Here is a 12,999-nt window from a genome sequence, read left to right as displayed (position 1 = left end):
GACAGAGATGTCAAAGTTGGGAGATCAGTTACTTACTTCTTAGTAACTGAGTTGCAGTGCAGCAGTTAGCAGTGGAAATGTTATGGGCAACACGATGCAGCATGATGAGAGGGGCTTTCGTACGGATGTAGTAGTGGCAGTCGCAAGGCCATGGGTAGCAGTACATGATGCAGCAGTGATGTTGGGCAGCAGGCCTAGCATCAGCACCAGGACCGATGTCGGATGATCAAGGTGGTGCTCAGTGAGGAGTATTACAAGAGCACAATTCTCGCTAAGAGGGAGTGTTGATTTGGGGTAGCATTGGATGTGCTCTAGCCACGAAAATTTGTGGAGCGGCTAAAGCACATGAGATCTCCAATACCCAGAAATGGTTTGGGCAAATTCTAAACAGTTTGGGAGATATTAAAATAATTAATATTTTTTTTAGAGTCCTTAAGTCTAAACTTGGGGAAAATAAAATATTAATGTGAATTAATATAAAACTGTGTTAGAAGGGTCCAAAAGTCATGGATCAAGCCAGAGTTAATCTTGGTCGTTGATTAGGGACTTAATCTCGGTCGTTGAATTGTCAACAAGAAAAGTATAAGAAGAGGCTTGAGAGTCACTTGGAAAACACACCGAGTTGATCAAGAATTTGATTTTCTGGGGCAGGGCTTGCTGAGGAAATCGAAGGAGTGATCAGAGTTGTAGTTGAGAGGCAATGAATACAGAAGCAGAGAGGCAAAGAGGGTACCAGGAACATCAGCACAGAAGCCGAGAGAGAGGGACACAGAGACAGCTAGAGGGCACGCAAAGCCACTTAGGTCCCATGTAGAGGTAGCCAGGAGTTGCGTAGTGCCAGAGAGAGTCAGCGTGGGTGACGCAAAGGCTCTAGAGGCTGATGCAGTGCCTCCAAAGGCTGACATCAGGTGAGTTGGGGTGACGCTAGGCCAGAGAGGCTGACGCAGTCCCTAGAGGCAGACACTGGAGATTTCGTGGGGCAAATTGGAGCTGAGAGCTATGGGATTGTTCATCCGGGGTTTTAGCCGAAATATTTGTCTCCAACTAAGAGGTACTACTACCGAGATCATTCTCTGTTGGGTAAGCCGGTTTGGCACCCAAATTGTATTCTGAAACTGCTTAATAATAAAACCCTCAAATAGCTGCACTGGTTTTCCCACATTGGGTGTTTCCGTGGAGATTGGTCCAAAAACAACGGTGTCACTTGTGTGCTTGTTTTGCCTTCAGTTGATGATCTGTAATGTGTTGAACATGTACTTGTATTTATTTTCAGTATTTACATGGTAAATAACTTGTTAATTAAACAGACCAAGTAGGCAGAAATAAATCAGAAATTACATGAAGGATTTCTAACAGTTAGACTTAGAAATTCCAACACAAGTATGCCCATTTCTTTGCCATTCCGACACAGTACTCGGCCTCTCAGGTGGCAGATTTGTTCTTTAGGGAGGTCTTCCGCTTGCATGGATTTCTTTAAGACCATAGTCAGCAACAGGGACAGCCGATTTATGGGAGGATTTTGGCAAGAGCTCTTCAAGCTAATAGGTACTGAGCTCACCCTAAGCACTAGTTACCACCCATAGACAGACGGACAAACGAAGAGGGTGAACAAGTGGCTAGAGTGCTATCTTAGGAACTATGTGACCGGGCAGCAGAGGGCATGGATTCGATGGCTACACTTAAGGGAGTATTGCTACAACAGCACCCATCATATGTCCATCAATATGTCACCCTTCCATGCTTTATATGGTTATGATGCTATGTCTTTTGCTGACATTGTTTTTGGAGACAATCGGGCCCCAAAGGCCAAAGATTGGATCCTAGAGAGCCAAGACATCCTCAAGGCTCTCAAGGATAATTTGCTGACAACTCAGAATCAACAAAAGTTATATGTTGATAGACATCAGGTTGAGAGCCACTTTAAGGAGGGGGAATTGGTGTTTCTGTGATTGCAACCATACAGGCAGTCGACATTGAAACAAAAGGGGGCCGAAAAGTTGCAACCACGTTTTTATGGGCCATACAGGGTGATCAAGAGAGTTGGAGAGGTAGCATACGAGTTGGAGCTACCACAAGGGAGCAAGATCCGCAACATTTTCCATGTTTCATGCCTCAAGAAGGTCTTGGGGCAGCGAGTTACAGCAGCTTTGGAGTTGCCTCCGCTTGATGATGAGGGGCATCTAGTTTTGGAACCAGAAGCCATCCTGGAGACTAGGGAGAGGAAGCTAAGGAGCAAAACGATTAGGGGGTATTTGGTGCGTTGGAAGAGTTTGCCGGATGAGGATACCACGTGGGAGGGCAAGCACATATTTGGGCATCCAGCGCTAAATTTTCTTGGGGACAAGCAACATTTGGAAGGGGAGGACTGTAATGTCCCTTCCTAAATTATTTTGGAACAGAATTAATTCCCCAATTTTGAGAACAATTTTGGAGGCTATGGGACCCACTCATTTTTAGTGAAGGACTTAGGAGTTAAAGGGAAGTCGAGGTTATGGGACCCACACAATGAAAAACGCACTTCACTTAGCCCATGGTTCGAAATGCTTAGGAGGGAATTCGATTTGCTTGGTGGGGGAGCTCAAGTGGGAAGGAAGGCCCTTTCTCTGGGGGACTTCGAGTGCCACCCTAGAGAGGTTCTTCCACACCTATCCGGAGGAGGCTTATGGGAAATTTTCCTGCATTTGCATTCAGCTTTGCCAGGCAGTGCGTATTTCTGGAGGACGCAAGAGAGGCTCTTGAGGGAGTCATTTTAGTGCTCTTTCGGGGACCAACTGCAGAAGCAAATTAGGAGAAGGGAGCTCAAGTATTTTGCAGGATTTTTGGGGAGTTTGGGAGTTGGAGGAGACAGCGATTTTCTAGAGTGAGTTTGTTGCTCCTAGGGCTGTGCAGAAGGGTGTCACTGGGCACACGTAGGAGTGACGAGCTTGCTCATTGAGGCTGGAACTTGCTGAGAGAAATAAGGATAATATTTGTGGTGTTGAGTGTTATTGGAGGTTTATTGGTGCATTGACAGGCAACTTATTTCAGCAACTAGTGGAGAGTGTAGGGCCTTTGGGGGTTGATTTTTGGAGGTTGGAATTAGGCCAAACCCTTTCTGGATTTTGTTGGGTTTTGCTTGAGGAACTTGGAGGTAATTTTGCAGAATTTTTTGAGCACTTGAGGAGGGATTTCCAACTATATATCAGTGCAGAATTGTTGGGGCAGCACAGAGCAGTACCTAGGCAGTTGATAGCAGTGTTTTAAAAACCGGCCGGTCCGAACTGGTAACCGGTCAAACTGGCCGGTTAGCAAGGCCACCGGGTCAAACCGGCTTAAAAACCCAGTTAACCTCCCCACTTCGCCCTTTTTTTGCCCTAACCGGCCGGTTTAGGACGGAACCAACCGATTTTTGGTCAAACCGGTCGGTTAGCTGCCACGGCCGTGGAGGACCCACGCAGCGATTTCTCCAAGGTGCTTAGGGTGTTTTGGAGGGAAAGTAAGGGTCCTTTCCCTCCAAAAACACCCTCTCCAAGCCTTTAAGAGGCCCTTCTCCCTCTCATTTGTCTCACACATCTCATTTGGAGTATTTGTGAGTTTGCTTGGGAGCTTGGAGAGTGTTGAGTTTTTGCTAGAGTAGTCATCTTGGAGGCTTGGAGTTGGAGTTGGAGCTATTTTGGAGATAGTTTGGAGTTGTCAGTGGAGTTGGCATCTTCAAGAGGAGGCTAAGGAAGCTAGTTTGCATTTCCAGGTAAGGATTTTCACTTGAAAATTCCTCATTTGATTGTTGTCCATGTATTAAATATTTTTATGTGTTATAAACTTCTAACTTCTATCATCTATGCTATCAAATCTCTAGTTCTATGCTATCAAATTTTGTAGGCGACATGTGCATTTCTTTTCCTAAATTTAGCTTTGGTTTTCCATGTTTCTTAGCTGCAATTTTTTTTATGGCGGATTTCTTTGCAAATTGTAATTATTTCAAGCAAACATGGCTCCAAAAGGAAAGGACAGTGCATGGGCTCATTGTGATGTGATTGATGGAAAAATGATATGCAAATTATGCCATAAATCTATTGGAGGTGGGGTATTCTTAGATTGAAACAACACTTGGTTGGGGTAAGAGGCCAAGTAAAGCCATGTGATGCACCAAATGCAGTGTTAGGTCCTATCAGGGCAGAATACCTTTCCAAGCTTGAAAAGTTTCATGAAGATAAGGCTAGGGAGAAGGCCATCCAAGATGACATTGTAAGGAAGAGGGAATTATTAGAAGCCATGAAAGAGAGTGGGTATGATGATTATGAGATTCAAGACTCCTCTTCTATCCCTTCCACCAATGACCCCTTTCACTATGTTCATCCTTCTTTTGGCCAACTATCAAAAGGAACAAAGAGAACAAACATCCAAAGTTATTTCTCATCTTCTGCCGACAATGCCTCTTCTAATCCCACTTCCTCCCAGCCAAGTCGTCAACCCACTTTGGATCAACATTGGAAAAAACAATGCAAAGAAACTTCTCATCAATACATTGCTAGATGGTGGTATGATTCAGATATCCCATTTAATGTTGCTCGCTCACCTTATTAACAAGCTATGTGGGACTCTGTTATAGCTACAAAAAGGGCTTCAAAAGCCCTAGTATGCATGCCTTGAGGGGAGCTCTTTTGCAAAAAGAGATATCTTCCATTAATGAGTATTTGGCTGAGTATAAAGATTCATGGCTCAAAACAGGGTGTTCCATCATGTCAGATGGATGGACCGATGGAAAGAACCACACTATCATTAATTTCCTTATTTCTTGCCCTCAAGGAACCATGTTTTCGAGATCAGTTGATGCATCTGATAAGGTGAAGGATGCAACCCTTCTATTTGAGCTTTTGGATGATATTATTCAAGAAGTTGGGGAGCAGAATGTTGTGCAAGTCATCACCGATAATGCCTCAAACTATGTTCTTGCTGGAAAGATGCTTAATTTGGACTCCATGTATTGCACATTGCATAGACCTCATGCTTGAGGGACATAGGCAAAGTGGAGTGGGTAAGAAACATTGTAGAGTATGCCAAGTGCATTACAAAATACATTTACAACCACTCATGGGTATTGAACCTAATGAGGAAAAACACTAGGGGCAAAGAGCTTGTTAGGCCTACAATTACGAGATTTGCAACTCACTTCCTCACGTTGCAATGTCTCAATGGTCAACATAAAAACTTGCAGAAAATGTTTTCTTCTAATGAATGGACTGAATCTCGGTGGGCTCGTAAACAAGATGGAAAAGACACCAAAAAGAAAGTGTTTGACAATTATTTTTGGAAAAGGTCTGTAGAGCTTGTGAAAATTACCGAGCCCCTTGTTAAGGTGCTAAGGATGGTGGATGGGGAAAAATTGGCCATGGGCTACATTTATGAGGCTATGGATTAGGTAAAGGAGCAGATACGGGTAGCTTACAAGGACAGGTTAGCTAAATATGGTCGTATGTGGGAAATCATTGATAACAAATGGAACAATCAACTCCATCATCCTATACATGCAGCTGGGTATTTTTTGAACCCAAAGTATCATTATAAAGCTCGGCTAGGAGATTTGCAGGATGGGGAGGTCAGAGCTGGATTGATTGATTGCTTGGAGCGCATGGTCCCTAGCCATGCAGACCAGTTGGAAATACATAGACAACTTACTGTTTTCAGTATGGCAAGTGGTACCTTTGGCAAAAACTTGGCAAAGATGGCAAGAGATGTGGATCAACCAGGTAAGCAATTCCAATTTCCAATTTGTTTTTCTTTTCAAGTTAAAATTGTTTACAAATTTACAATTCAAATTATAAACTAAGTTACTAATTAATGTCTTTTTCTTTGCAGCACATTGGTAGGAGTCATTTGGTGGCCAGTCTCCTCAATTGCAAAGGTTTGCAATTAGAGTCCTCAGCCAAACTTGCAATGCTTCAGGTTGTGAGTGCAATTGGTCTGTTTTTGAGTGCATACACACAAAGAAGAGAAACCGTTTGGAACAAAAACGGTTAAATGATCTTGTCTTCGTGCAATACAACCTTCGACTAAGGAGGAACCAAATGATGAACAAAACACCTGTTTTAGATCCCATTATGTTGGACGATATTGATCCAACATCAGAATGGGTGGAGGAAACAGAAGATCTTGTGTTTGATGTTGATTTTGATATCGACATGGCATTAGCGGGGGATGAAGAAGATTTGGTGGCGGCATCAAAACCAGGATCAGTAGCGGCATCAAGGAAAGGCAAAGAACCAATGGAAGGCACTAGTCGTGCAGGTCGACAAACTATTTTGTTATTGGTGGCATTGCTACTGAGGTTGTAGATCAGGCTAAGGCATCCTCAGACTCTGAACCAGATGATGTCTATGTAGCTCCTGATGATGATCCTGTGTCTAGTAGTGGTGATGAACTTGATGATTGATCATGTGTAGACTGTAGACTTGTAGTAGGCCAATGGCCTCATAGCTTGCATCATTGTTTTTGGACCTTATAGGCCATTTAGAGCCTCATTGCTTATGTATTTTACTATTTTGTTGATGATATGTATTGCACTCGGTGCCATTTTGATATATTCACCTTTACATGGTATATAAATGAACAAACTTTGCATATTTTGTCTCTATTGGCTTGGAATCATGGTTTGAAATCTTCAAAATAGTTTTGTTTCATTAAAAAATATTTATTTAATGTATTTTTCTAAAACTGGTTCGTTTAGACCTAACCAATCCCGGTTCGACCAGTTCTGGTTTGAAACCTGGTTCATTAGGTGGACCGGTCTGGTCACCGGTTCCGGTTTTTAAAACATTGGTTGATAGCAGCATCCAGGGTTCATATTTATTCACCCAGGCTTTGCTCGGCTTGACTTTGAGGCAAGCCCGGGTGCATTCTTTCCATATATTTGTACTCTTGCTCCAATTTATAATAAAATGGCTCAGTTGCTTCTATATTTTTGGTTTTTCATGGGTGCATGCTAAAGTTTGAAATTTTTTGTGGTGTAATTTGTTGCTTGCTTTGTATATCATTGTTTTTCCTAATTAGGAACATTACACAATACATATGTATCAAGCACTAAAAGAAAGTTGTAATCAACGAAATGAGATACAACCAAGGCTAGGGTGGGAGGAGAACAGGATTTAAGTCCAAAGGCTTATCTCATGTAAAGTGCCAAGTCTTTGGTCCAAGTGCACTAAGTGCTATGAGACTCCTGAAAAGATAAAAAACTATCCTCTGATTGTAGTAGATAAAGCACCTAAAGATCAAATGCTCATTTGTATCAGTCTTTTGTAGATGGCAACGCTAGCATATCCCATCTCCTCAAGTGATACAGTGATCAAATTCCACATGAAGACAACAAGAGCCAACCCAAAATTGCCCAAGGGGAATCCAAAAAGCATGCATCCAATGTCGAAGTGTGTAGGGGGGCGAAACAATAAAGTCATCTCTCAGCTCCAAAAGAGCCTCTACATAAAAGGAAATCTTGGGGCTTAGCCCACCTAGTGGGTCGACCCAAATAACCCAAATATATTATCTGATGATGTCATCTCTAATCATCCTATTCAACTCTTGCTTATTAGGATAGCATTCACCAAGGTTGTGGAAAGAGTATCTTCATGGAGGGAGGTGATCGATTGAGATAGCAATAGACTGAAGTAGACAAGGTAAGCTCCACAAACCAACACCAAGCTCAATCAAAGGTATTGGTGGTGATTGTGGTCTTTAAAACACAAGAAGCAAGATGAGGATAGTGATCCTATCAATTAGGGAGTCCACAAAACACCAAATTCGTTATAAAAGGGAGACCAATTCGAAGATGGTTTCAATCCTAGTTGGGGTGCTACAAACTTTGCATAAATAATGACCCAAGGAACAATCCTCTTCCACCTGATGATGTGGCCAAGCATAAGCTCGCTCTATCATAACATTGTCAAGCTGCAGTAACTAAGTCCCTGAACCTCCAAACCATAGAGAACCATGAGTTTAATGAGGCTCTCCATTGAATATCAAAACCGTTTTCCAGTAAATATGAAGTATCATAAGGATTGAAAATGTTAAGGAAACAGGAAAACTCATTACTTGTAGAAAGCATTATCACCATAACTACTTATTTAAAAAATTATACAAAAACTAAAGATTCAAAATATCTAGAAACGAAATATTAAATGAAGCAAACATTCCACATGGAAATATGTGTACATTTGTACCTATTGAACGAAGGAAACCTAAGATCTTTGCTTAGCTAAGTCACCGGATTCGTCCTAAACCCCCTGCGAATCCCGAATCCGACACGATTCGATCCGGATTCGTGTCCGAGGGCGTGTCGCGATTTTCAAAAGCGTGTCGCGATTTTAGGACACGTGTCCGGTTTCCAGGACTCGCTAAGATCAGCGCGGGAATGAAAAGGGCGTGTTTGCTCATTAAAATTGTCATTTGGCAAGTGATTTGTGCTGTTGGAGCAAGGAGTAAAGCATTTTGGCAGCTTCATGATCAAGTCTAGGCCCTAGTATTGATACGCTATTCATGGTAATGTTAAATTCTTAAAGTAAAAGTGACATTCTCCTTAATCTTCATTTTCATCCTTTTACTTAAATTTTTAACATTACCATGAAATGACTCAGGTTGTTTGAGAGTGGTTCCGGCCTCATTGGATTTCATATGGAGAAAGTAGAATTTTAGATTTCATTCAAAATCCAGCAGACTTATCAGTTTTTCAGGATTTAAGGATTGGGGGATTGCAATGTTTCCATTGAATTTTGTCATGTATTAGGGTATGGAACTCGTATTTAATCAAGAGCACCAAACCAAGAGCTTTTGAATATGTCGCTCCCGCTCCCGTTTTCGCTCCCGCTCCCCGCTTTCGCTCCCGCTCCCAAGTAACACTGTTCCTGATGATATGGGTTTGGACACCACTGTTGAGTTGGCATTGGCCAACATGGATCTCAATGATCCAGTGCTAGAGCCTGTTAGATTTGATGACTTAAAGGGGTCAACCTACATACCAGCAGATGCAGAGGCGACTATGGATGCAGCGAAGTAGGAGGATGTAGAGGAGAGCAATGGGGACCATGATGATGGGGACAGTGATGCTGATTCTGATGCTGATTGATGCCTTGAGGCTTGTATACCTGTAGTTGTTTTATATTTTCTATTTCTATTTGCCATTGGCATTGCACCAACACTACCTATGTAACACATTTTGATTTGATGACTTAATGAGAAAACTACAGTTGTCAGTGTGTTTATCTTACTATCTTGTAGTTGTAAGTTGTCTTTCAGTTATGAATTATGAATCATGATTTAAATTTTTAATAGATTTATCATTTATGTGACCAGTATCACTGACATTTATTTGAATTTTGTATGTACTATGCATGCTAATAGCTATAGATGAAGATATATGTTTGAAATCAATAAATTTGTATCATTAATTAAAATTTGTTTAAGAAATATGATAATATCTAATTTTTAATATATATGTATATTTTTTAAATATATATATATATATATATATATATATATATATATATATTTAATAAAATAATATATAACGTGTCCTGTTCTGGGGGGTCAACGTGTCCGAATCCGACACCACGAATCTCGAATCCTACGTGTCCCGAATCCCCGTGTCAGGTGACTTAGTTGCTTAGCAACATAGTTACCAAGCTTACCAGGTTTCAAAGATACAAGAGATAAGTTGACTAAAAACTTAAAGGCATTGACAAACAAACATGTCAAACATATCAAGTTTTAGCAAGTATGGAAACCAATGGCCATATGCACAAAAACAAGTAAGAATATACTATTGCAATGGTACAAAATAACAACATTCAAAGAAACATTGTATCAAAAAATGAAATGCTATGACTGAATACTAATCTAAGGCAGAAAGAAAATCCCATCAGAAGACACAAATAATAGGTATAATATGTTAAAAAGAGAAAACATGAGAAAACAAGGCAACATGTACAATGCAAGAAATAGACCCTATTCAAATTTAGAGCAAAAATTACAGCTAGTCAATTAGATAAATGTTGTGGAAAAGAAATAAGTGAGTCAATTTTGGAAACCAGTGTTGCTATTAGTTACGTAGAAAGTCCATAATACATGTTGCAATTTTGGCAAGGAAAAAAAAAAATATTAGATATACATTTTTTTATTAAATATACATGTATATATGCTAATCATAGCAAGGATTACCAATCAATAGCAATTGCTCATTGCCACTATCAAATCCTTCCATTTCTATCAAAAACTGTGTCTTCAATCTTCTGCTAGACTCGTGTTCTCCATCTGATTTACGCTGCCACCCAATGTAACCAGTTTAAACAATGTGCTTAAGTCACAACATAATGATCATAAAATATTACTTCTAATGAGCATGTAATCTGGATAAAAATGAAAATCTTACTTGGGAGAGAAGAGAATCTATTTCATCAACAAAAATTACTGCAGGTTGACGACAGCTAGCCACCCCAAACAAAGCCCTCACGAGCTTCTCACCCTCACCTATCTGCATGTGCATGTTAACAAGAATAAATGAAATAGAGAAATAGGTACAGTTTCCCAAAGAGGTACAAGTTTAAGAAAACCCATTTCCAAAGTTTTGAAAGAAGGAGAAATGGCAATATGGTATACTATCTACCTGGTTGTGTGTGTGTGCGTGTGAGAGAGAGAGAGAGTGTGTGTGTGTGTGTGTAAATGCATCAAATGTTGAATAACAGCAAAAAAAAAATAAACTCTCCGAAAATTTGTAAATAATATTATGATTGTGGGAAATATTTTTTCATATCCCACCAAAGAAAATGTATACAATTTGTTATTTGATTATGTAGATTGATTATGTTATTTATATTTTTTACAAAATTATATGTGTACATAGAAGGCCCAACAGGTTTGGCAATAATAGAGGAGAGCGAGGAGTTTCATACTGCAGACAAAGTGGGGTCTCCCTAAGATAAGATTGCTAGGGTTTTTGGGCTATGAAGGTAATTTCCATCTTTGAGTTCAAAAGGTCGAGAGAGGTCCCAAACACACACACAATCCAAAAACTACGAGATGATTTTGAAGTGTAAAGCCCAGAAAAACAGTTTAAAGAATTTTAAAAGCAAATAGGATGGCAGAGGGGTGAGGAGGATAGAAGATTAGTTCCTCAACTTGCCAATATAATTTTGGGGCATATGGGATCAAGGAGCAAAACGATTGAAGAGAAATTGACCAGATCTAGGTTCAAAGACTAAGTGAGACCCACTTGTGTCTCTTCAAGGTTTGACATGGCATCCTACAATCTCCAAGGATAAACAAGGGAGGGAGCTTCACTTAGGATGCCTCCAAAGAGCTTGATGGAGGGTTTGTCCAAGAGGGGCAATGAGATAAAAATACTAGCAGCACTTTGGTGAATACTTGATAAACATTATCCATAAACATAACCAAGATGAAGAAAGACCACTTACTCAAATCACCATGCATCCATTCAAGTTCTACCAATATTCATCAAGAACAGAGAATTATACACATCAACGGATGCTCCTCTATTTATAGAGAAAATACTTGACTTCCTTTACATAAAATATTAATTTAATAGGCTAACAGCCCCTAATCTAGCCAATGGAGGGGAAAAGGTCCCTCTTCTTTAATTAATCTAAATTTAAATTGATGTGACCTATTCATGCCACGTACAAAATCTAAGGGGCGTGAGCCCTGAAAGATGACCTATCTCCTCAAAAGGGATCCCAAGCATGGCATTCAGCCTCCAAAGGCCCCTCAGATGCTCCATAACTAATGCAAGCAAATAAAGTTTTCAAATGTCCAAGTTGGCCCTCTAATCAGAATCGTCACTGTAGGTTATACCTGAGTTTCATACTCGTTACAGGTCAATTCACCCAAGGTCTGCCAAGCGACCTATATGTGTGTGTGTACGAAAAGCTTGGTTCAAAATCTGTTTTAATGCCCAGATTATGGGAAACTGCTATAAGAAAATAAAACAAAGGAAAAGGTAACCAATAATAATCTGTGAAGCATTTGAAACATTTATTAATTCTCCAAGAAAGTTCTAATACATTCACAAGAAAAAATTCTAATGATAAGCCTGGAATCAAAACCAACTGGGCTCTTCAGAAAATGCTTTTTCGGGAGTTGGCTAGTTCAGTCGAGAACTTCCCAGAACGCCCGGCGATCTCAAAAAAAGGATTTCCTGCACAGCTTAATTCAACCATTAACATAGAGAGAGAAAACGACAATGAAATTCAGATCTAATGGAGATACCTACCATTATATTCAGAAATTAAACTATCATTCAAACCCCAGTGATCAGACAAGATACCTGCGTCTAAATCACTCTTCAATAAGCTAACATCAATGGCTGAAAGTAAATCTATGCAAGAAAATAAAACATCTTACAACATTTCCCGCAGAGTAACACCAGCAAAGATTAAGCCCAAAGTCTTTCTTTATTTGCACATGGAAAATGATTACAAGAGAGCTTTCACTCAGCACACGACTCAAAGGTCGAATGCTCTCAAATGACAATTGACCTCCTATTTAAAGAAATATTTTCCAATGGCTAGTTCGAGTAATCCTTGTCAAAGTGATCTTGACCGTTGATGAGGATCAAAAAATCTTTTAATCTCATCCGTCGAAATTAAAATAATGAAGAAATTCGAAATTATCATTTAAATGCATTTTAATTAATTCAAAAATTTAATTTTTGAATTAATTTCCTCAAAATTTTGACTTTGACTTAACCCAAGGGACCAAGGACCTAAAATTTAGCAAAATAATCATTTAACCTTAGTCCTTGGACCTTTTAAAATTTAATTTTTTAAAGGAACCTTGAATATAGCCTTTGGAAAAATTAAAATTACCTAGGACCTAGGACTTATGAGGGGATAAAACATTTTCTAATCCTCAATACACTTTACATCATGATTTTTACATTTTTACATCTTAAAGGGGGAAAACCCATTTGACATAGACCCTCATAGACTACCCAGTTCTGCGACACAAACATAATCTAGC

The 12,999-nt window shown here is 39.9% G+C and overlaps 1 protein-coding gene across 1 annotated transcript in view; it reads right to left on the bottom strand.

Annotated features, from left to right (window-relative positions):
- Nucleotides 1-12,999, bottom strand: part of LOC149222539 (P-loop containing nucleoside triphosphate hydrolases superfamily protein) — a 292,868-nt gene that overhangs the window by 18,827 nt on the left and 261,042 nt on the right. The window contains 2 exon segments of the mRNA XM_089385506.1: nt 10,183-10,285; nt 10,394-10,495. Of these exon segments, the coding sequence (XP_089241632.1) occupies nt 10,183-10,285; nt 10,394-10,495 (205 nt within the window).

Source organism: Pinus tabuliformis, chromosome Q (assembly GCF_031772625.1).
Source record: "Pinus tabuliformis cultivar Carrire ecotype Pingquan chromosome Q, CPIR1, whole genome shotgun sequence".
NCBI classification, from domain to species: Eukaryota; Viridiplantae; Streptophyta; class Pinopsida; order Pinales; family Pinaceae; genus Pinus; species Pinus tabuliformis.
The sequence above is the reverse complement of the archived record's forward strand: the minus strand, read 5'-3'. Positions and strand labels throughout refer to the sequence as shown.